Here is a 24,490-nt window from a genome sequence, read left to right as displayed (position 1 = left end):
GATCTAGTGTTCCAACTTGAGCCAAAGAGCCTTCTTCTGTCCTGGACCACCCCAGAGACCCTCCCCCCAAAACCCACCCTGTGCTCATCCCTCCTTCTCTGCAATAAAGCTTTGGTTCCAGCTTCCCGTCTTAGTCTCTGGTGTCTCCTTCTGCCCCTTTGGGGGTTTTCCCTCCCTACATTGACCCATGTCCCCCCCATGTCAGGGGAAGAGGAGCACCCTTCCCCAACGTGGCTTTCCGGGGGGGGATCCGCAGGGGAAGCGCCTCTCTCGTAGCCAGAAATCCCTGCCGGATGGACAGAAGCTCAGTCCCCAGGAAGGGCTTACTCCAGAGTAAGTCTGGGGTGGGCACAGAGCCTCTGCCGTCCTGCGATGGCTCCACACGGATGGTCTGGCTGGGGGCCATGAGGCACATCAGAGAAAGTTTTTTGCCTTTATTTAAATTAAGCAGAACGGGGGGGGAGAGAAGCAGGAGGAAGAAAGCTGCAAAACAGAACAGAATCTTAGGGAAAAATATTTGCTACATGAGGGCTTCTCCTGCATGGAGATATTTGTCTGTTTTAAACATTAATCTGTATAGCTGTCCACACAAAATCTCCTTTGCCAGGAAGGAAGGGAGGGAGGGAGGGAGGGAGGGAGGGAGGAAGGAAGGAAGGAAGGAAGGAAGGAAGGAAGGAAGGAAGGAAGGAAGGAAGGAAGGAAGGAAGGAAGGCTGTTAAAAGCAATTCAAGGGTGTTGTGTGAACAAAGTCAGGCGTAATGCTGAAGCCAAGAGCTGGGCTGGGGCCACTGAGCTATCTGGACTGACCTCAGACAAGCCTTCTTTCTCAGCCCATCCTCCCCCACAGGGCTGTTGTGAAGAGAAGAGCTGAGTCCAATTCCTGGAGACAGTGATATATATCTATACATTCCTGGTGATATAAATCTAACCAGAGTAAACACCTTTATTTCTTTTGTTTTACATTCCAAACGGAAACCTGTGTATTGCCTTCGTTCTGCCAGCAGCTGGCAAGCGCCACCCAGGTGTTTGTGCTCAGATGCTCAGGGAATTCCCCCCACACACACCCTCCTCCCAAATGGTCTGTCCCAGAGAGCCCTTCCTTGCATGGCCAAGGCAAACGGTCACTCCTGATTTGAGGGCATCCGGGCTCCGCTCTCACTGTTCCTCTTTACCCAAATCCCCATGCAACACGCTGAACAAACCGCCTCGTTCAAGGCTGCGGTCACACAGATCCTCCTCTGATGCAGCCATGTTTGCAGTTGTGGGGAAGAGCCATTCCAGCCAGCGAGAGTTGGTGGCTTCTCACCTCCTCCTGGGAAGAGATAGAACATCAGAGCTGGAAGGGACCTTGGAGGTCTTCTAGTCCGACCACTGGATCAGGCGGGAAGCCCTACACCATTTCAGACAAAGGGCTGTCTAGCCTCTTCTTTAAAACCTCTGGCGATGGGGCACTCGCAACACCAGGAAGGGTGCAGGGTCTCCTGCGTGAGCAGACGGTTGGACTAGATGACCTTCCAAGGATGCTCCTTCCAACTCTGTTTTTCTGTATTCTATTCTGAATTCTGGAGGCAAGTCGTTCCATTGATTAATAATATTAGTCATTAATTGCTCTGACTGTCAGCACATTTATCCTCAATTCTAAATTCTTTCATCATCTTCCATTCATTTCTTCTCGTAATGAGGTAATTTTGGATTTGATTTGCCCCATGCAATCAATAGACTACCTCTCTTCATCCAGGGATTCAGAGCTTCATTGAAGAGCAGAGGACCCAGGAGAAACCCTTGGGGCCCCACCCTCAATCTCTCCTGGCGGATCCTGGATGATATGAAAACCTGGTTTGCATGTTGCTCACCATTCACTGCCATTTGGGGTAACGTCATCAGTGCAGCAAGAGTGGTCCATTGATAGGAAGGGTTGGTACGCAGCAGCTTCTCCTACCTGCCTGGGGTATTTTTTTTATTCCTTGTTCCTTCATCTGTCCTTGCTCCTCCTTAAACCAGGGTTGGTTAATCGATGGGCTGTGGGGGAGGGGCACCCTGGGCTGATGGCAGTCGGAAGACCCAACGGAAACTCCTTACGTTTCACAGGACAGAACTTCAACTGCACGGGGAAATGGGTTTGGATCAGGCCAGGTCTGAGAATTCAGAAGTTCTTGCATAGCAATAAGCCTCATCCATACCAAACAATTAAAACCAGCAGTCAGATAAGAGTTGCTGGGATTTTGCAAGGTTGCAGTTCGTCTGGCAGGGCTGCTCAGTCGAGCTCCCAATGTGGGGAATGGAGGCCGGGTGGCCCCGTGGAGTAAATCAGGCCAAGAGGGGAGAGAATATTTGTAGCCCAGGGTTGAACTGAGGAGTCCTTGGTGCTCTCTCAGCTCGGTGGATTTCTTGCACACCTTTCGTTACACAACTAGCTAACCTCATCAGTGCTGGAAGGGAGGGGGGTTTGAGGGGGAGGGGAGGAGGAGGAAGATTGTGGGACCTTGCTGCTCCCCCAGCTTGGTGGTTTTCTTGCACACATTTCATGACACAACTACCTTACCACATCAGTGATAGAAAGGAGTTGGGTTTTCGGAGAGGAGGAGGAGGAGTATGGGGTCCTTGATGCTCTCCATGCTTGATGCTTTTATTGCAGACATTTCAAGATCATCAGTGCTGGGGGGGGGTTGTGGAAAGGAGGAGGAAGAAGATGAAGAACTGTGTGATCTTGGAAACAAGTGTTCATTTCCCCTGCTGCGCTTATACCCCGACTCTGTGACTTCTGTTTCCTTGACTCAGGACCTGTGCTTCGTTTGATCACAAATTTGGACCTTGAGGGTTTTACATTGGATTCTGGGTGGAACGCAGGGACCTTTAAGTCCTGCTGTGAGGAAGCGAGAAGACCCCCTTGCAGGAGAAGAGCCGATGAGGAGATTGACAACTCTTCCTCAACGCAACAGACCGCTGGCCTTTCCGTGTAAGGTGAGGCCAACAGGTGAGGAAACACCTGGCATCTCTAACAATGGAGGCCTGTTGTCTTCGAACAGGTGAGCCCTGGGGCTGCTGCTCCTTCCTGGATCCTGGCTTATAGATCAGCATCCTGGGTTACCAAACCTGTTTGCCTGTTGGCATCACAACTTGTACTGTGACTGAAGGGATTGGCAGGGACATCCTGAGAGGGTCAGGTGCCCCTGGCACGGGCACAAGTGTGACTCACGAGGGTGTCCCTCTCTGTCCGGCAGCACTGAGGACAGTCAGTGGACTCTGCGACAGGAGATTCTTCCTTTAATTTCTGCTGTGTTAAATGGAAACTGACGGGCGGACGGTGGAAATGGACGCTTTTCGGTCTGCTGAGAAATGAACTCCTCCACATTGAGGACATTATTGGTGAACTAAGCACAGATGGCTTGCAAAAGAGCCTTGGTGGAGCAGTGGGCTAATGCCTCCTTAAGTAACACCAGCTGCCTGCAATTAGTGCAGGTTCGCATCCCACCAGGCTCAAGGTTGACTCAGCCTTCCATCCTTCCCAGATAGGTAAAATGAGGACCCAGATTGTTGGGGGCAATAAGCTGACTTTGTAATAATGCCGCTTGGGGCTCCCCGAAAGCCCTAATAACCAGGCATATACATAGAATGAAGGCTATTGCTAAGCACATTGATTTGTGCTTAGAGTGTAAGCCGCCCTGAGTTTTCGGAGAAGGGCGGGATATAAATGGGATTAAAATAATAAAATAATAAAATAAAATAAATAAATAAATAAATAAATAAATAAATAAATAAATAAATAAATAAATAAAGAGATATTTTGTATACAACTGTAATAACCTATGCATAAAACATAGGCAATCTTCATGCATAAGAGGTTCTTGTGTATCTAATATTTTTTTCCCCGCCATTCTGTTTTCTGAGGCGTCCTTGGGGTTCTCTGAGCTTGCAATTGTTTCATTACCCATCTAGGGAACAACATCACTGTTAGAAGGCTGTGGGGTTTGGGAGAAGGAGGAGGGGAGGGTTGGAGGGGAGGAAGAGGAGGAGGAGGACTCATACCTTGCCTTGCGTATTGTGCATGGACTTTGCAGTGTGCCTGGATTTCAGACCTTTTGTGTGTGTGTGTGTGTGTGTGTGTGTGTGTGTGTGTGTGTGTATTTGCGGATTTGTGCCTTCGTTCTTGGACTTTGCAACCCTGGGACTAGACGGAACAATACTAGACTCAACAGAACTTCACATTTGGGAATGGCAATAGGGGCCCGGAGTGTGTGTGTGAGGGGCGGAGACTAGACGTGGCATCAGGGACCTGCCTTCCTTTCCCCAACTGTCCAGCCAATGCAGCTCAGAGGATCCAACACCTCTTGTTCAACCAACTAATGAAAGAGGAAAGAAATGAAATCCTCACTGTATTACTCCATCCTGCTTCCTGGATGTGAAATTCCCAGTGGGGAGAATAAATAGAGCGAGCAGCCCGGGTGTGGGGCAGACGGCTTCATCATGTCTTCTGGAGGTCTTCTGCTGCTGGTGGGACTCCTCACCCTCTGGGCAGAGCTGACCCCCGTCTCCACCCGGGACCGTCCAAGTGAGTTTCCAGAATGATAATGAAACCCTTTGCTGGGAGGGGCTGACATGATCAGAGAGCAGAGTTCTCCCCCCATAAAGGAAAACCAAGAGACTCTGGTCTAGAACCTCTGGCTTGGTGGTGCCCCTTTGGGGAAGGTTCTTGAGATGGTAGGTTGGGTCTCAACTCAATAGGAGACAAAAATGGGAAAGGACCAAAGGTGGCTGATCTATCTTAACTCAATGCAACTGCAGATTCATGATTTTAAGCATCAGGAAGGATCCATTCCAGACGTCCAATCCAAATCCCAGAGCAGAAAACCAAATTAAAACATCTTACATGGCTCTCAATTGTTCTCAGACTGAGTATGCTAGGAGGGCACCAGGTTGGGAAAGTGTGCAAAAGAGGTTTGTGCTACCTAATCAAATAACATCTTCTCCTCCATTGACACAGAGTTTTGTGATCTTCCTGCTGACCCTGGACCATGTAGAGGTACAATACCTCGCTTCTACTACAACCCGGCTTCAAACAAATGCCAAGAGTTTACTTATGGTGGATGCAAGGGGAATGCCAATAATTTTAAGACCAAAGATAAATGTCACTACACCTGTGTTGGTAAGTAGGGAAGGAGCTGTGGATGGACTCTACTAATACAAGATAATTTATGTATCTCAAGGTTGAACTGTGGGGTCCTGGGTGCTCTCTGAACTTGGTGGTTTTCTTGCAAATGTTTCATGACCCAACTAGGCAACATCATCAGTGCTAGAAGGGAGCTGAGTTTGAGAAGAGGAGGAGGAGGAGGAGGAGGAGGAGGAGGAGGAGGAGGAGGAGGAGGAGGAGGACTATGGGGTCCTTGGTGCTCTCTGAGCTGGGTGGCTTCCTTGCAGAGGTTTCATTGTCTGATGAGGGGATATTTTCAGTAGATTGCGTTAAGGATTTGCTCCCAGTTTACATACTGCAGCTTACCTTGCAAATCTTGGTCAGTGTTGTTTCCTTTTTTTCTTTTTTTTAAAAATGTTTTACTGATTTTCTAATTTTACATTTAAATATTTGAAAAACCATGTGGTGGCTGGGTTAATCGATAATACAGTGACATCCAAGTATCTTTAGTACAAGTCTCAAGCTGCTACATTAAATTTTTCCTCTCTTTTCCCCTTAGTATTTACTGTCTCCTGTTTAAACTAATATAATTCTTATTAAATCAATTAAATAAAAATGACATTCTTACATTTATCAATAATTTTTGGCTTATACATATCCTTATTATTTTAATATTCAGTCTTTGTAGACAATCAGTGTCCGAATTGGTTTTCCCCAATTTTTATTTTCTCTTTTTTCAGCCTCAAATACTTCCTCTCTTTTTCTCTTAATGTCTATTATCTCATATTTAAGCTAGTACAGTTTTTATTATATCAGTTAAGTAAAAAACATGTTTATTACATTTATCAATATATTTTAGCTTATATAGATCTTAATTAGCTTTACATTCAACCTTTATAAACAAATCAGTATTCAGATTTAACTTTTAATATTTATACTTCCAAATTTTAAAATAATAAAAATAATAATCATAGTTTTCTTTATCTCGGTTCATAACAAAAACTAGTGTTCTAACTACGTATATTCTATTTTAATCCTTACTAATAAATCAAAGCCCCAATTTTCTTCAGCCTTATTCTAGCTTGCTTTCTTTGCCAACTTGCCTTCCATATCCATGTTTTTAAACCATCGTATATATCTCCCTCTGTTATTATATATATTGTTTGGAATAAGAAAGGCCATCCAGTCACCATTTTTTTGAAGTGGCTAACAAATTGTCTCTCTATTCTTCTCTCTCAGCGTAGTTGTCCTGAAATGTTTATCTTCCCTTCGGTCTGTTCTACTTCCTGAGGTTTCTTCTGGTTTATATAGAAAGTCTTTTCCATTTTCAAAGTTGTCAATCCCTTTTCTGAGTTTTCTGTTAACTGTGTTTGTTGATCGGTTCAATCTTCTGTCATAGTATTTGATTGCTCCATTTCTTCTATTATATTCTGTGTAGTTAATCCTTTGGTTGTAATCAAAGTTTGGGTTCACATACCTAGGCTGACATCTTGTTCTTTTCTGTAGCCTCTTATTTCATCAGTGGCTTTACGAATAGTTTCACAAACTTCTTTCAACGTAAATAAAATCTGTTCCTGATCTTTGTCCATGTTCTCTTAGTGGTGTGAATTAAAAGCTTTACAGTCAGAGAATGAAAATAATTTTATCACTGAGTATAGAACACAGTTTGGCTTCTCACAGCTGATTGCCAAAGTTACAAAAGTCTTATCTATAGTCTGGGCTTCAAGCCAAGTCTTTTTCAGACAATAACAGCTTGTATTATCAGGTTTAGCCACAAGATGTCGCCCATACCACTTAGGATTTTTTTTAAAAAACCCAAGATTTTTATAGTCTTGTTTTTCAATTTTACTTCTTTTTTTGTAGGTAAAAACCCAAATCTTCAATAAAATAAGAAGTCTTTTAGTCCTCAAATTTTGGAAAGATAGAAATCCAGTTAAAATCAGGTTATTGTTTCAAAGTTTTAAACTCCCCTGGACAGTCAGTCACCGCTGTTATTAAATAATAATAATAAACCTTTATTGTCAAAGTACAACATGTGTACATTGAGATTAGCTGAGCCTCCCCCTGTGCTCTCTCCCCCCAACACACAGTGACAACAAACCCTCCATCCCACCACACTATGTGAACCAACTACACTACACCATTAGAGGGTGGGATAGAATTTCCCTTCCCTCTCTCCACAGAGGGGGGAAATACTTTGGGCAGATTATACAGGTGGAAAAAATAGGATTGAAAAGAGGTTCAGATCTTACCCAGTCTCATCCACGCTGCTTTGTAAGGTGCCTGGTGGTAAGTTTAACTTCCACTGGCTACAGCCTGGTGATAAGCCATATTTCTATGCCCAGTCTTTCATCTGCCAGTTTGGAGGGCTGCACTGGATTCGAGCAGAAGGGCTACCATCCTTCTGGGCAGGGATCCCCTCCTTGCTGGTTGCACCTACAGGGCAACTTTTGACTTTCAAGGGTCCCCCAGCGAAGCAAAATCGGATGTGGAAGACAGAATTCGTCTTCCAAACATCCGCAGCAGCTGCGGCGGTGGCATACCAGAAGTGGTACACAGCAGCTTGTCCTACCTGCTTGCCGTATTTTTTTATTTCTTGTTCCTTCATCTGTCCTTGCTCTTCCTTAACCAGGGTTGGTCATAGGTTATAGGATTATAGGTTATAGGGGGGTGAGGGAGGGGCCCTCTGAGCTGATTAGGACAGACAGAAGACCCAATTGAAATTCCTAAATTTCACAGGACAGAGAGAACTTCAACCGCAGTAAGAGATGGAACACAATTTGGATTAAGCAAGTCTGAGATTGCAGAATTCCTAGAGGTTATTGCATATTGATAATCCTCATTGATAAAAGGTTCCCCCGCACACGCGTGCTAGTCGTTTCCGACTCTAGGGGCCGGTGCTCATCTCCGTTTCAAAGCCGAAGAGCCAGCGCTTGTTCGAGGACGTCTCCGTGGTCACGTGGCCGGCAGGACTAGACGCCAAAGGCACATGGAACGCTGTTACCTTCCCACCGTAGTGGTCCCTATTTTTCTACTTGCATTTTTACGTGCTTTTGAACTGCTAGGTTGGCAGAAGCTGGGACGAGTAACAGGCGCTCACTCTGCTACGCGGCACTCGGGATTCAACCCGCCAAACTGCCGACCTTCTGGTCAACAAGCTCAGCATCCTAACCCACTGAGCCACCGCGTCCCTTTTAATCCTCATTGATACTGAACATTAAAAATTGCTTGGATTTTACTAGATTGCAATTGTTGTGGCAGGGCTGCTGAATTGCAGTTCCAAGGTGGGGATGGAGGCCGGGTTGGCCCTGTTGAGTAAACCCGGCAAAGAGGGAACAATTTGATCTTACAGAAATGATCTGCAGGGTCACCTTCCAATGGATCACATTTCATTTGCATAGAAAAGGAATGTCAAAGAGGAATGTCAAAGGTTCAGGGAGATGTAATAAAGATAATCCTTCTGTAAAACATATGTTTTTACACTGTCCTATACTTACCAAGTTACTGATAAGAGAGATAATTGCAGTGCAGGATGGAATGCATGCTCTTTGGTGCACCCTGAGCTTGTTGGCTTTCTTGCAGACGTTTCATGACCCGACTAGGTGACATCATCAGTACTAGAAGGGAGGGGGGTGTTGCAGAGAGGAGAATGGAGGAGGAGCAGGAGGAGGAGGACTGTGGGGTCCTTGGTCCTCTTTGAGCTTGGTGGTTTCCTTGCAGACATTTCATTACTCAACCAAGGAATATAATCTGTGCTAGAAGGGAATGGGGTTTGTGGAGTGGAGAATAGGGAGGGAAGAGGAGGAGGAGGAGGAGGAGGAGGAGGAGGAGGAGGAGGAGGAGGAGGATTGTGAAATGTCAAGGTTCCGACTGACAGAAACAAGTAAATCAGAAATCTGGAGTGTGGGAAGTCAGCTCCCCAGAGAAGGAAATAGTAAAAGGGAAGAATATTATATCTCCTCAAAGGATCTTAAAGAGGCAGAAAAGCAGGCCCAGTTTTTCTTAATAGCCCCAGGTCTCCCTCCCCCAAGCGGAAACCAGCTCTGTAGAAATGCAGATGTGATAATCCATTCAGGAAGGTTGGAGGTCCCCAGCTAGAAGATTTAGAAGACAAAGACCCCTAAAATCTACATACCCCACCCAAATTCTAAGACAGGACATAATAGGATTAAACCACAGATGCCAAAGGATCACAGGTCAGAATAGATGACACAGGAAATACGAAGCCTCAAACAAGAACAGGAAAGAACCTCAAGGGCCCCAGAGGGTCTAAAAACCCACTCCCCACATGTGCTCCTTTTTCTTCCAGAGCCATCGTTATGTCTGTTCTGTACCAGCCTGCTACCGGCCTTGCAGAAAGGCAACCCCTGTACAAACGGCAGAGGCTGGAGAGCGTCTGAGGCTGGAAAGCGTCTGCCAAGATTTATTACACAAACAAACAACAGAACAAGAAACAAGATACCGGAACTTTGATCCTCAAACGGAGCGGTTGCTTTCAGCAACCAGCCCATCCCCAAACACTCCCTTTATTAGAGTTCAGGGCGTGGCCTCCCTGTGCCTCCTTCCGAGGAGTCCCACAGCCTTTCTCTGCTTGCTTCTACTGGTCTGCCTCCTGCGTCGGGCGTCCTTGAACAGGGCCAGCTGTGGGTCCTCTTCATCTGCACTGTCGGCCTCTCACAGCTGAGTCTCCACCAAGCCAGAGGGGCCTGGCTGGGGGCTCTGCGAAGCCTCCAAGCCATCATCAGCAAGTTCGTCTTCAACACCCTCCTCCTCCCCCTCGTCTGAGTCATCCGAGACATCCGAGCCGGCTGCCGGACCCACAGGCTGACCCTGAATCACAACACTATCCCGCACCGCAGGGCCCTTCCCCCAGGGCTGCCGATCCGGATGCGGTCGGGATGGGAATTGTTCGTGAAAAGCAGTCACCAACGCAGGGGCATGAATGGTGGTCGCGTCTTCCCAGGTGAAGTCCTCCGGTCCGTATCCTTTCCACTCGATCAAGTACTGGAAACGACCTTTCAGCCAACGGGAATCCCTGATGCTGGCGACCTCGTACTCGGGGGTGCTGCCTCCATCACGAGGTCCTGATGGGGGAGGTTCCGCTTGGCGGAGTGGACAAGCCGGTTGCTCGGGGACCAACAGAGACCGATGAAAGACGGGGTGCACGTGCAGGGAACGTGGCAGAGTTAAGCGATAGGCGACCGGATTGATGACAGCCTCGACTGGGAACGGTCCTAGATATCAGTGATCCAGCTTCCTCGCCGGCCGTGTGGATGGTAGGTTCCTGGTGGACAGCCAGACCCGATTCCCCACCGATAGTGGCGGCGTATCCCGTCTTGACCGATCAGCAAACCTCTTGTAATCGGCCTTGGCCTTCTCCAGCTGCCGTCGCACCAATCGATGGATCGCCTGTAACTCTGCCATGAAGTCGTTCGCTGCCGGCTCCGGTGAGTCCACGGGAGAAAGGGGGAAAAACCGGGGGTGATAACCCACATTGGCCAAGAACGGTGTCATCTGCGTGGAGGTGTGCTGCGAGTTGTTAAAGGCAAACTCAGCTATGGCCAGATAGTCCACCCAATTGTCCTGCTGCAGGTTGACATAGCAGCGCAGATACTGTTCCAGGATACCGATGACCTTCTCGGTTCCCCCGTCAGTTTGAGGATGATGCGCGGACGAGAGGCAAACCTTGATGTCCAACGCACGCATCAACTCCTGCCAGAAGCGGGCTGTAAACTGGGGCCCCCTATCGGAGACGACTCTATCGGGGAGGCCGTGCAGCCGAAACACCTGTTGGATAAACATACGACTAGTGGCGCGAGCTGACGGTAAGCCGCGACAGGGGATGAAGTGCGCCATCTTGGTCAGCATGTCCACCACCACAAACACTGTCGTGAAGCCGGACAATGGGGGTAAATCCGTCAGAAAGTCCATGGACACAGCCCCCCAGGGTCTCTTGGGTGTTGGCAAAGGCTGCAGTAATCCAGGCGGGGCCCCTGTCGCTGATTTGGCCTGCCTGCATGGAATGCAGGAGGTGACATAAGACTGGACGTCGTGTCGGACTCGGGGCCACCAGAAGGTACGGGAGACCAGGTTCAGAGTCTTGAACAGGCCAAAATGCCCCGCTGCCGGGTTATCATGACACTGGCTGAGGACGAGTCCCCTGAGTGGCCCTCCCGGAACATAGAGCCGGTCACAATAATACAAGAGTCCATCCGTGACCGTCCAAGGCGAATCTGGCCCCACCTCCTCCTTCCGCTGAGCCACCCACGCCTCCTGCTGCTGTGCCTCCCGGATCCGAGCCCGTATATCAACCGGCTCCCTCGCCGCAGCAAAAGACTCGACGGGGATCACTGTTCTGGGCAGAAGCTTGTCTTCCACTCGGGTATATTCGGGCTTCCTGGACAGAGCATCCGCTCTCTGATTGTGCCCGCTTGGTATGTACCGAACCCGGAAGTCAAACCTCGCAAAGAAAAGAGACCACCGGATCTGGCGTTGGTTCAAATTCCGAGCGGTCTGCAGGCTTTCCAGATTCTTATGGTCCGTCCGGACCTCGATTTGATGCCGCGCTCCCTCCAGATGATGCCTCCAAGCCTCGAACGCCGCTTTGATGGCCAGCAGCTCCTTCTCCCAGATGGTATAGTTGCGCTCCGAGGGGTTCAATTTCCGAGAGTGATACGCGCAAGGGAAAAGGGTACCGCTGGGCGTCGTTGCCTGGAGTAACACTGCCCCAATGGCAATGTCGGAGGCGTCCGCCTCCACGACAAACGGCCGTTGCGGGTCAGGATGCTTGAGGATGGGCTCCTTCATGAAGGCTTCCTTCAAAGCCTGGAACGCCTGTTGTTCTGGTGCGTTCCACTGGAACCGAGTCTTCTTCTGCAGGAGCCGGGTGAGGGGGGCTGTCAAGGCAGCAAAGCCAGGGATGAATGTTCAATAGTAGTTGGCAAATCCAAGAAGTCGCTGAACATCCTTCATGCGACGCGGGGGTTGCCAACTCTGCAACGACTCCACCTTACTCGGCTCCATGGCGATGCCCTCAGGAGAAATGCGGTGACCCAGGAAATCGATGGTCACCTGGTAGAACTGGCACTTCTCCAGCTTGGCAAACAGCCGATGTTCTCGGAGTCGCTGCAGGACCTGACGGAGATGCTGATGATGCACTTCACGCGACGGGGAGTAGATCAGGATGTCGTCCAGGTAGATCACGACAAACTGGTCCAACAAATCCCGAAAGATGTCGTTCATAAAATGCTGAAACACAGCGGGGGCGTTGGTCAGGCCAAACGGCATCACCGTGTACTCGAAATGTCCATAGCGAGTACCAAACACCGTCTTCCACTCATCACCCGGCCGAACCCTGACGAGGTTGTAAGCTCCACGCAGGTCCAGTTTCGTGAAGATCTTAGCCTCCCGGAGTCGGTCCAAGAGCTTGGGGATGAGGGGCAGCGGGTAACAGTTGCGCACCGTGATGGCGTTGAGTTTCCGGTAGTCGCAGCAAAGCCGTAATTCGCCCGACTTCTTTTTGACGAAGAGCACGGGTGCAGACACTGGCGAGGACGAGGGCCGGATGAAACCGCGAGCCAAATTCTTCTCCAGGAAGTCCCGCAATGCAGCCAACTCGGGCTCTGACATGGAGTACAAACGCCCCACTGGGAGAGGCGCATCAGGGACTAAATCAATGGAGCAGTCATAGGGCCTGTGCGGGGGTAATTGATCCGCCTCTGACTCGCTGAACACATCAGCAAAGTTGGACAGTTCGGGAGGCAAGGAAACCCCTGGGGAACCCTCCACCTGGCCGGCACAGATATGGCGGGAGTGGTCCACGCACTGCAAGCTTGGGAAGGTGACCAAGTTCTGTGACCAATAGATCTGTGGGTCATGCGCCCGGAGCCACGCCAGTCCCAAGACCACGGGGAAGTGCAGATCTGAAGTGATGTAGAACTGGATGGCCTCCACATGGGAACTGATGGCCATACATACTGGTTGCGTGGCGGCCGTAATAGGCCCGGACAGGAGCACTCGACCATCGATAGTCTCCACTAACATGGGCGGATCCACCGGACACTGGGGAACAGCCCATTTGGCCACAAAGGCTGAGTCCATAAAGTTTGTGGTGGCCCCAGAGTCAATTAAGGCATGGACTGGAATCCCCTCTGGCTTGCCAGGAAGGATCAGACGTGCCTCCAAAATCAAATGCCGTGGAGGTTCACAGGCACCATCGGAACGGCGTCGCTCGGTGTTGTTGTTGTGGGACGCCCGATCTATCACACCGTCTAGATCGGGCTCGGGGCATTTCCCGACAGCAAAGTAGGGGACTGTCTCGGGGCAGGCTTCGTCACTGATGCCCGCTGACGCTTCTTTGGGCAAGAAGCAGCCAAATGTCCAGGGTCCCCACAGTAAAAACACAACCCCCCCGATCGTCGTCTGTTCATTTCCGTCACCGATAGACGAGACCTGGCGGCACCCAGCTCCATTGGCTCCTCCCTTTGGACTGGGGGCTCACGCACAACAGGGGTGACAGGGGTCTGTGGGGTGGCACGGCGACTCTTTCGTTGCTGCAACCGGGCATCGATCCGCAGGCAAAGATGAATCAGCCCATTCAGGTCTGAGGGAATGTCCACACGGGCCAGCTCATCCAACATCTCCTCCGACAATCCATCCTGGAAGGCATCCACGAGCGCAGCCTCATTCCAGGCGGAATCCTGGCTAAGCAGCCGGAAATCGCTGATATAGCCCTGTAGGGGGCGTTGACCCTGCCTCAGAGCTTTCAGGCGTCGGGTGGCAGTCTGCGTCTTAATTGGGTCCTCGTACATTAGACGCATATGGTCACAAAACCCCACAAAGTTGTCCAACAATGGGCTAGGTTGTGCCAGCAGAGGCGTGCCCCAACGAGCTGCATCCCCCGAAAGAAGGCTTAACACAAACCCCACCTTATCCCGGTCAGTGGGGAAATCAGCTGCTCTCACGCTGATAAAGAGCTGGCATTGTCCCAGGAAAGCAGGAAACAGTTCAGGGATACCTGTAAATTTGTCCGGCATTGCTACCTGGCATTTTCTCCTGGGTGGGGGTGCAGCATGAACCTGTGCTTGCAGTTGAGCCACCTGAGCTGCCAGCAAAGTGAGTTGCTGAGTGAGCTGAGCATTCTCGGCACGTAGCTGCTCCATAATTAATTGTAAGGGGTGGGAGGCTGAAAGCAAACTGTTCTGTACCAGCCTGCTACCGGCCTTGCAGAAAGGCAACCCCTGTACAAACAGCAGAGGCTGGAGAGCGTCTGAGGCTGGAAAGCGTCTGCCAAGATTTATTACACAAACAAACAACAGAACAAGAAACAAGATACCGGAACTTTGATCCTCAAATGGAGCGGTTGCTTTCAGCAACCAGCCCATCCCCAAACACTCCCTTTATTAGAGTTCAGGGCGTGGCCTCCCTGTGCCTCCTTCCGAGGAGTCCCACAGCCTTTCTCTGCTTGCTTCTACTGGTCTGCCTCCTGCGTCGGGCGTCCTTGAACAGGGCCAGCTGTGGGTCCTCTTCATCTGCACTGTCGGCCTCTCGCAGCTGAGTCTCCACCAAGCCAGAGGGGCCTGGCTGGGGGCTCTGCGAAGCCTCCAAGCCATCATCAGCAAGTTCGTCTTCAACACCCTCCTCCTCCCCCTCGTCTGAGTCATCCGAGACATCCGAGCCGGCTGCCGGACCCACAGGCTGACCCTGAATCACAACAATGTCTGGCTTTCCTCCTCAGTAAATTGCAACCTTCTTTCTAAACAGTCACCATGCTGTTTATTCCCGGCTTGGACTGAACCATGATGAAGACTTTTCCTTCAACAGGAGGCTAGCAAATTCCTCAAAAACTTATTTATTGTTACAGAGTATCGGCACAATCAAAAGTCAAACCAAGTCTGGAATATCAATAACAAACTCTCAATTAGAAAGTATAAAGTTCCCACCCCAAAAACTATGTAATACACTACGTTCCCCCAATAAACGCAGTTGGCAGGCTTTTGTGCTCTACGGCCCGTGCCTGAATGTGGGAGGAATAGATGACCTTGGTTCCCACGGGACAGCAAAGTGTGAATTGCACCAAACATGCCTTGACTATCTGGGATACCGGATTTTGGATGAGGGCATAGAGATGGATCCTGCCAAAGTGAAGGCAATACTGGAATGGCCACCCCCACCCACCTCAAAGCCACTCCAAAGCTTTCTTGGGTTGGCTAACTTTTACCGGCAATTCATCCCCTCTTTCTCAAAAATAGCCATGCCAATCACTGATCTACTCAAAACAGAAAAAATAAAAGGGGGTGGGACCCCGACCTTGTCAGCCATTGCAGTGGTCGCTATAATGCCAGACTGCGTTAAATTAAGCCAAACACCTGGGCAAATCCCCCTCCCTCCATTCCACGTGGCAACTTCAAATGAGAGTGGAAAATGGCTGCAGTCAGGCTCCTTTGCAAAGTTGAGGGGATTCCTTGGTTCTCTCTGTGCTTGGTGGGTTTTTTGCGGAGATTTCAGCACCAAGTAGGTTTCATCGTCAAGTTGCTCATTGGATTCTGGCCTCATACTTTGGTTTGGTTACCATGTGTGGACTTTGGACCGTGCCTGAATTCTGGAGTTTGAGTGTGTAGATTTGTGGACTTGTGCCTTCGTTCTTGGACTTGCGATCCTGTGCCTAAACTGAACAGCACCGGCCACAACAGAACTTCACATCTGGTGCACGTGGGGACCCAGGGAAGAGGAGGAGAGCCAGGAGGAGGAGGAGGAGGAGGAGGAGGAGGAGGAGGAGGAGGAGGAGGCCATGCGCAGAGCCTTCATGGTGTCTGAAGAACAGGAATGCCCGGATGGGCTGAACGGAGGGACCTTTAAGTCCTGCTTTGAGGAGGCAAGAAGACCCCTTGCAGGGAAGATGGTCTTTTTTTCCACACAGTGGACTGTTGACTTTACCTTGTCAGGTGAGGCCAACAGGTGAGGGAACACCTGGCATCTCTATCCCAGGGAGCCCTATTGTGTTTGAACAGGTGAGCCCTGGGGCCGCTGCTTCTTCCGGGATCCTGGCTTATACATCCACATCCTGGGTTACCAAACGTGTTTGCCTTTGCATGTTTGTACCGTGACTGAAGGGGTTGGAAGGGACATCCTAAGAGGGCCAGGCACCCCTGGCACGGGCACAAGGGTGACTCACCAGGATCCATCTCTGTCCTGCAGCGTTGAGGCCATTCAGCGGACTCTGGAACAGGGGTTTCTTTCCATTTCTGCTGTGGAAATTGATGGGGGGGAGGGTGGGTGGAAACGGGTGCTTTTCCAGCTGTGGAGAAATTAACTCCTCCACATCGAGGAAGTTATTTGCGAACTATGCACAGATGGCTACCAAAGAGCCACATGGCCTCCTGCCACGAGCAGCAGAAGCTGCCTGAAGCACTTTGCGAGCAGCAGAAGTGACCCAAAGCACCAGGCGCCATCCTGCTGTGAGCAGCGACAACGGCACAATGCGCCACATGGCATCCAACCGCAAATGGCAGCAAGTGGCCACAGAAGAAGTCAAGCAGCAGTGTGACAGGTGTCGGGGTGTGGGAGGCCTGGCTGTGGTGGTCCTAAGGTAAGACACCCACACACACACACCTGGTTCCTCTTTTGGAGGCAAAAAAATATATAAGACCGGGTCTTATTTTTGTGGAAACACAGTACCTATCTAGGTACTGCGTCAACTCCCCTCCGCCCCGTGCGTTCCCACAGAGAGGGCCTCCTCAGGGTGCCTCCAGTCAGAGAATGTCGGCTGGTGGCCCCCAGGGGGAGGGCCTTCTCTGTGGGCGCTCCGGCTTTGTGGAACCAGCTGCCGGTTGAGCTCCGGATGGCACCGGATCTCCGCTCCTTCCGTCGCGGGTTAAAGACCCATTTATTTGAACAAGCTGGCCTGGCCTGATGGGGAATTACTTAGGGTTTTAATATTTATATATATTTTTATTGTTTTTATTGTGGGCAATAATTTAATGGTTTTGGAGTTGGGTATCATCAATATGCCGATGATACCCAACTTTTCTTTTCGACCCCAAACCACCCCAGTGATGCCCTCGCTGTGATGTCCCGTTGCCTGGAGGCGGTTCGGGTCTGGATGGGGAGGAACAGACTTCAGCTCAACCCTGACAAGACTGAGTGGCTGTGCATTCCGGCATCCCGGGACATTCAAAATGTTCCATCTCTTTCTATGGGTGGTGAGCTTTTACCCCCCGTGGATAGGGCTCGCAACTTGGGAGTCCTCCTAGATTCACGGCTTACCCTAGAAGATCATGTAGTGGCCGTGACTAGGGGGGCTTTTGCCCAGGTTCGCCTGGTGCGCCAGTTGCGGCCCTATCTGGACCGGGATGCCCTGTGCACGGTCACTCATGCGCTCGTGACCTCTCGCCTTGACTACTGTAATGCTCTCTACATGGGGCTTCCCTTGAAGACCACTCGGAGGCTCCAACTGGTACAGAATGCGGCCGCGAGAGTTGTCTTGGGAGTTTCCCGGTACTCCCATGTTACACCTTTGCTCCGCGAGCTGCATTGGTTACCAGTTGTCTTCCGGGTGAGGTTCAAGGTCTTGGTTATGATCTTTAAGTCCCTACATGGCATGGGTCCGGGTTACCTCGGGGACCACCTGCTGCCGGCTTCAACTCCCCTCCGCCCTGTGCGTTCCCACAGAGAGGGCCTCCTCAGGGTGCCTCCGGTCAGGGAATGCCGACTGGCGGCCCCCAGGGGGAGAGCCTTCTCTGTGGGTGCCCCGGCTTTGTGGAACCAACTGCCGGTGGAGCTCCGGACGGCATCGGACCTCCGAACTTTCCGTCGTGGTCTGAAGACCCATTTGTTTGAATTGGCCGGTCTGGCCTGATGGGGGAGCTGGGTTTTAAATTGTCATTTTAGATTGCATTATTGTTTTTTAATTGGGCACTGATTTAATCTTTGTTTTAACTTTTGTATAGTATTGTATTTTTATTTATATGCCCTGTGAACCGCCCTGAGTCCCCAGGGAGAAGGGCGGTATATAAATTAAATTAACATTAACATTAATTAACATTAATTCTTTTTTAATTTTTGTTTTTTTGTAGTTTTAAGATATGCCCTGTTCACCGCCCTGAGTCCTTCGGGAGAAGGGCGGTATAAAAATTTAATAAATAAATAAATAAATAAATAAATAAATCAGTGCTAGAAGAGTGTGGAGTTTGGGAGGAGGAGGAGGAGGAGGAGGAGGAGGAGGAGGAGGAGGAGGAGGAGGAGGAGGAGGAGGAGGAGGAGGAGGAGGAGGAAACTGAACAGTACCAGACTCAATAGAAGTTCACATTTGGTGGGGATTTGGGGAATAATGCTAGGGGCTCGAAGTACCTCAATAAAGTCCTTAAATGGCGTTGTACTCACTAAGGACTGGAAAGGAGAGGAGGTGCCGATTGTTGAAGGATGGAATTTAAAATTGGCTGAATTAGCAGAGATGGCAAAACTAACCGCCTTGATTATAATTAATGGACTGGACGGCTTTATGAGAGACTGGGAGCCATTTGTGAACTTCCTTTGTGTTAAATAAAATGACAGAGGGAGTTGAAGACTTGTGTAATATTTGGGTTAACCTGTTGACTGTTGTTTTTTTAAAAAAAACACTGATCTTTTCTATATATTAGCTGTTGGGTCGATTCGATCATTAGATAAAGACCTCCTCATCTGAAATATTTGTTATATTTTTCTTCTTAAATAAGGATGAAAGTTTATAACTAGTTACAGAATCATTACGTAAGGGGAAGAGAATTTTTTTCCCCCCAGCATCCAGCCAGGGTGGATTTTTTTTTAATCTTTAATGTTGGGTCTTTTTTCTCTTTGGTACACATTTTCCTGTTGTTACTGTTGAATCAGGTTTTTTGTGTTTTGTTTTTTATTCCCCCAAATAGCAAATATATACATTTAAAAAATGAAGTCCTTAAACTCCTTATGTGTGTGCATGGGGGGCTGAAAAAGGATGACGGGGCTCTGCCTGACTTCCCTGAAACTGGCCAGCCAATCCAATTTTTGGGATTCCCATCTTCAGATTCACACTGCATTACGTCATCCTGATTCCTGGATCTGCAGGTGTGAACTTCCCAGTGGGGAGAATAAGTAGAGCGAGCAGCCCGGGTGTGGGGCAGACGGCTTCATCATGTCTTCTGAAGGTCTTCTTCTCCTGCTGGGACTCCTCACCCCCTGGGCAGAGCTGACCCCCGTCTCTGGCCAGGACCGTCCATATTGTGTAGTGGTTAGTCCTTAGTTTTTGAATCTCTCTTTTAATGATCTCCCATCCATTACTTCTTGTAATGAAGTAATTTGGGAATTTCTTTCTTTCTTTCTTTCTTTCTTTCTTTCTTTCTTTCTTTCTTTCTTTCTTTCTTTCTTTCTTTCTTTCTCACGCAATCGTGTATCAACTCTTGATCTCACCAGGTGGATCATTAGTGTTCCGGGAACTTGGTTTGCATATTGCTCACATTTCATTGCCATTCTTGGTAACATTATCAATGCAGCAAGATTGATCTGTAAATATGAAGGGTTGCTACACAGCAGCTTCTCCTACCTGCCTGGCGTATTCATCTGCCCTTGCTCCTCCTCAACCAGGGTTGGTTAATAGGTGAGCGGTGAGGGAAGGGCACCCTGGGCTGATTAGCGTTCTCTGCTGGCAGTTGGAAGACCCAACGGAAACTCATTAAATTACACAAGACAGAAAGAACTTCAGCTGCAGTGGGAGATGAATTTGGATTAGGCAATGCTGGAGAAACCAGGAGAGGTCCAAGAAGGTTGCATAGCAATAAGCCTCACCGATACCAAATATTAAAATCAGCAGTCAAACAACAATTGCTTGGATTTTGCAGTTCCAATGTGGGGAATGGAGGCTGGGTTGAGTAAATCTGGCAATATTTGTACCCCCGTGTTGAATCCTTGGTGCTCTCTGAGCTTGGTGGTTTTCTTGCACACCTTTCATTACACAACTAGCTAACCTCATCAGTGCTAGAAGGAAGTGGGGTTTGTAGAGAGGAGGAGGAGGAGGACTGTGGGGTCCTTGGTGCTCTCTGAACCTGGTTGCCTTGCTACAGATGTTTCATGACCCGACTAGGGAATAACATCAGTGGTAGAATGGAGTGGGGTTTGCAGGGAAGAGGAGGATAAGGAGGAGGAGGAGGAGGAGGAGGACTGTGGGGACCTGGGTGCTCTCTAAGCTTGGTTGTTTTCTTGCAGATGTTTCATTACTCTATGGAACAAGGGAGTGGAACAGGACTACAGGGCTCTGCCTAGCTTCCCCAAAGCTGACCAGCTAATCCAACTTTTGGGATTCCCCTTCTCTTGTCCAACCATCTTGTGAAAGAGGAAAGAATTCAGATTCTCACTGTATTACCTCATCCTGATTCCTGGAACTGCAGGGGTGAAATTCCCAGTGGGGAGAATAAATAGAGCGAGCAGCCCGGGTGTGGGGCAGACAGCTTCATCATGTCTTCTAGAGGTCTTCTTCTGCTGGTGGGACTCCTCACCCTCTGGGCAGAGCTGACCCCCGTCTCCGGCCAGGACCGTCCAAGTGAGTTTCCAGAATGATCTTGAAACCCTTTGCTGGGAGGGGCTGACGTGATCAGAGGGCAGAGTTCTCCCCCAGGGAGAGAAAACCAAGAACCCCAGTCTAGAACCTCTGGCTTGGTGGTGCCCCTTCGGGGAAGGTTCTTGAGATGGTGGTTGGGTGTCAGCTGAACAGGAGAGAGAAATGGGAGGGGCCCCCAAGAAAGAGAAATGCAATTTCAGGGGAAGTCTGACCTATCTTTACTCAATGCAACAGCAGAATCAGGGCTTTAAGCAACAGGATCCATCATTCAGCCATCCGGTCCAAATCCCAGAGCAGGACATTAAAGTAAAATGTCCTAGATGGCTCCCCATTGTTTGCAATCTGAGCGTGTTAGGAGGGCACCTGGTTAGGGAAGTGTATTAAAGAAGTTTTGCTAGCTAATAGATAACATTGCCCCCTCCATATGTCACAGAGTTTTGTTATCTTCCTTCTGAAACGGGACCATGTAAAGCCAATGTTCGGGCCTTCTACTACAACTCAGCTTCAAAAAAATGCCAAGAGTTTACTTATGGTGGATGCGAGGGCAATGCCAACAATTTTAAGACCAAAGATGAATGTCACTACACCTGTGTTGGTAAGTAGGGAAGCAGCTGTGGATGGCATCTTCCAATACAAGATAATTTATGTAGCTCAAGGTTGAACTGTGGGGTCCTTGGTGCTCTCTGAACTTCATGGTTGTCTTGAAGGAGTTTCATGATCCAAATAGGGAACATCATCAGTTCTAGAAGGGAGTGGAATTTGCAAGGAGGAGGAGGAGGAGGAGGAGGAGGAGGAGGAGGAAGACTGTGGGGCATACTGTAAGAATAGAATAGAATAGAATAGAATAGAATAGAATAGAATAGAATAGAATAGAATAGAATAGAATAGAATAGAATAGAATAGAATAGAATAGAATAGAATAGAATAGAATAGAGCTGGAAGGGACCTTGGAGGTCTTCTAGTCCAGCCCCCTGCTCAAGCAGGAGGACCTAGACCATCTGAGTCATGTGATTGTCCAGCCTCTTCTTAAAAACCTCCAGTGATGGAGCGCCCACAATTTCTGGAGGCAACTTCTGTTCTACTGGTTGATTGTCCTCACTGTCAGGAACTTTCTCTTGATTGTTTCCTTGCAGATGTTAGGGACATCTTCAGAGCAGCTGTGTATGGGGTTTGCTCCCGGTTTATATACTGCACTTTGCCTTGGAAGTCTTGATCAGAGTGCTGTTTTCTTCTTGACAATTCCTTGATTGGGGATTTATTTTATGTGTGGTTGTTTGTCCCTACTCATGTGTTTGTTGGCGTGAATACTCCACCCTCCCCTTTCTGGAAACATCTAAGAGCCATCTCTGTCTAAGTCCAGGTCTGTGTGCCGAGTGTCTCAGCTCAGAACTTCCACCCCACTTCCAGAAAGTCCTCTGCATTTCGCCTGAGAGCCTCAGGGTAACCTCCAGGAGACCCCAAGAAAGAGGGGGTCCAGAGGCAGAGTGCTATCTTTCGCCCTCTGTTTTGGGGGAAGGGGCTGCAGGGATGTGCAGAGTCAGGAGAAAATGTCTCTGCCTCCCATTCCCTGGAATCCCTTCCTGATGAGGAAGGTAGACAGAGATGCACGTTTGGCCCACCCACAAGGAGAACCACCTTCCTCTTTGATAGAAACGGGAGGTGCACGTTCCCCTTCCCAGGTCAAGACAGAGGAGCCCAGTTATAAAGTCCAGCTCAGGGTCCCGAGAGGCTGACCCAAAAAGGAAATGGCTCTGCTTTGTGGGGAAGGAGGTGGGATCCTGCTCCACCTGGCTCATCTGGATGTGTGGAGATGTTTCGGCTCCTGAAAGGCCCAGAGATGGGATCTTGCTTGATCTGGGATTCCAATTCTGGAGGAATCTCTCAGCCTTGGGATCTTCTATTTTGCAGAAAAACCTGGGGTGTGTCCCCAGGGCCCTCAACAACAGGGCCAGAAAGACAAGATTGTTTGTCGCAAGAATTGTGAAAGTGACTGGAAATGTCCTGGGGAGCAGAAGTGTTGCCGTTACGGGTGCCTGGCTGAGTGCAAGGATATCTTCAACGTGACGTTTGGTAGGTGCCGCACATTGTGTAGTTTGCTCAGTGCAAAGGAACAGCTATGTGGTGTCTCCTCGGCCTAGACTTGGTCTGGGCACCTGCAGGTTTCTCTGGGGTCCGTCAGAAATGATGTAAAAAAAGGAAGGTGCCCTGATGTTGGAGCAGAACTTGGTGCAGTGGGGACCTTCTTCCTGACAGATACCCACCCCCACTCTCTGGAAGCCTTGGGACTGACCCTCCACGCCCCCCTCCCTCTTTCTCTTGACCTCTTCTCCTCTTCAACCTCCTTTGAGAGAATGCCCTCCACCAGTTCAGCTGCTGCTGGGTTGTTGTGTTGGAGAAGATGGTCCTCCTGCCAGTCTGGTCAGGACACCAGAAGGTCCCAGGCAAGGAGGACTTCCAGGAGGAGGAGAGGCCGAGACAGAACCTCTTGCCCACTTTGGTCCAGCTCATCCTCTGGGCAGACCAGAACCGGTCCATGCTCCGGTGACAGGAAGGTCCACCATAGCTTTGCCTTGAGGTCTCCTGGAAAGAGAGGATTGAGAAATGACACTGGAGGTCATCTAGTCCATCCTGTTTCCAGTACAGAAATCCTCAGAACATCCTGGAGAGATTCTTTCCCACCTTTGCTTGAAGCCTTCAGCCCCATAACTCCAGTGGGGAGGCTGCTCCATTGCTTCCCTTCTCTCCCAATCAGGGCATTGCCCCTGGGTCTGGGTCTCCGTGGCTGAAAGATGAGGCAGGGGGAAGACCTGGAGGGAATCATGGGCAGAAACCTCACATCTGAATGTTTGTTTTTACAGCTTCACCCACGACGAGACCCACCCAAATTGGATCTAGTGTTCCAACTTGAGCCAAAGAGCCTTCTTCTGTCCTGGACCACCCCGGAGACCCTCCCCCCAAACCCCACCCTGAGCTCATCTCTTCTGTTCTGCAATAAAGCTTTGGTTCCAGCTTCCTGTCTTAGTCTCTGGTGTCTCCTTCTGCCCCTTTGGGGGTTTTTCTCCCCACTTTGACCCATGCCCCCCCATGTCAGAGGGAGAGAAGCACCGTTCCCCAACATGGCTTTCCAGGGGGGATCTGCAGGGGAAGCGCCTCTCGAGACTGAAGTCCCTGAAACTCAGTCCCCAGGAAGGGCTTACTCCAGAGTAAGTCTGAGATGGATGCAGAGATTCTGGTGTTGTGCAATAACTCCACACGATGGAGACAATGAAGAAAATCAGAAAACTTTCTGACATTATTGAAATTAAGCAGAACAGAAAAAAAAGAGCAGCAGTAGGAAAAAAACGAGAACAGAAAATGGAACAGCAGGAAAAATATTAGATGCATCAGGGCTTCTCATGTATCTAGATACATGTCTATTTTACACATATGTCATCATGGCTGTCCACGCAAAATCTCCCTTGGCTGCCCTCTGTTCATAAGTCACCAGCGACTTTGTCTCCTCCACCTGGAGAACCAAGAGCCTCTGCAGGAGAAGAGCTCCTGGCCGTCTCCCCTTGGGCTCCTTCTGATGTCCCCAGATGCTCCTCAAAGGTCCTAGCCTGGTTGTCTTCTCTCCAGAATGGCCACCCCAGGCTCTTCATAAGCCTGTCCTCATAAGAAGACCCTGTGTCGTCTGGCAGGTCTGGCAGAATCGCCCAAGGGCCAGAATGTGTCCTGGTGTAGGTTGGAGAGGAGACCCTTGTCATCTACTGCTGTTTTCCCCACCTCAAATATGCCTGTCAATCTCAGAGTCCAGT

The 24,490-nt window shown here is 49.5% G+C and overlaps 2 protein-coding genes across 5 annotated transcripts in view; both read left to right on the top strand.

Annotated features, from left to right (window-relative positions):
* LOC310639357 (kunitz-type serine protease inhibitor 4-like) overlaps nucleotides 1-24,490 on the top strand; it is a 108,219-nt gene that overhangs the window by 70,301 nt on the left and 13,428 nt on the right. The gene's annotated exons all lie outside the window — the stretch shown is intronic.
* The window catches only part of LOC310639353 (kunitz/BPTI-like toxin), a 210,302-nt gene continuing 205,529 nt past the window's right edge, over nucleotides 19,718-24,490 (top strand). The window contains exons 1-5 of one of the 4 annotated variants that reach the window (XM_083361014.1): nucleotides 19,718-19,736; nucleotides 20,342-20,675; nucleotides 21,127-21,288; nucleotides 22,602-22,763; nucleotides 23,552-23,696. In XM_083361014.1, the coding sequence (XP_083217140.1) occupies nucleotides 20,591-20,675; nucleotides 21,127-21,288; nucleotides 22,602-22,763; nucleotides 23,552-23,601 (459 nt within the window). In that variant the 5' untranslated portion in view covers nucleotides 19,718-19,736; nucleotides 20,342-20,590 and the 3' untranslated portion in view covers nucleotides 23,602-23,696. The other 3 variants (XM_083361013.1, XM_083361012.1, XM_083361015.1) reach the window with 3 other exon arrangements.

The sequence above is a fragment of the Vipera ursinii genome (genome assembly GCF_947247035.1).
Source record: "Vipera ursinii genome assembly, chromosome: 3".
Classification (NCBI taxonomy): Eukaryota; Metazoa; Chordata; class Lepidosauria; order Squamata; family Viperidae; genus Vipera; species Vipera ursinii.
This window is presented reverse-complemented; position numbering and strand designations above follow the sequence as displayed.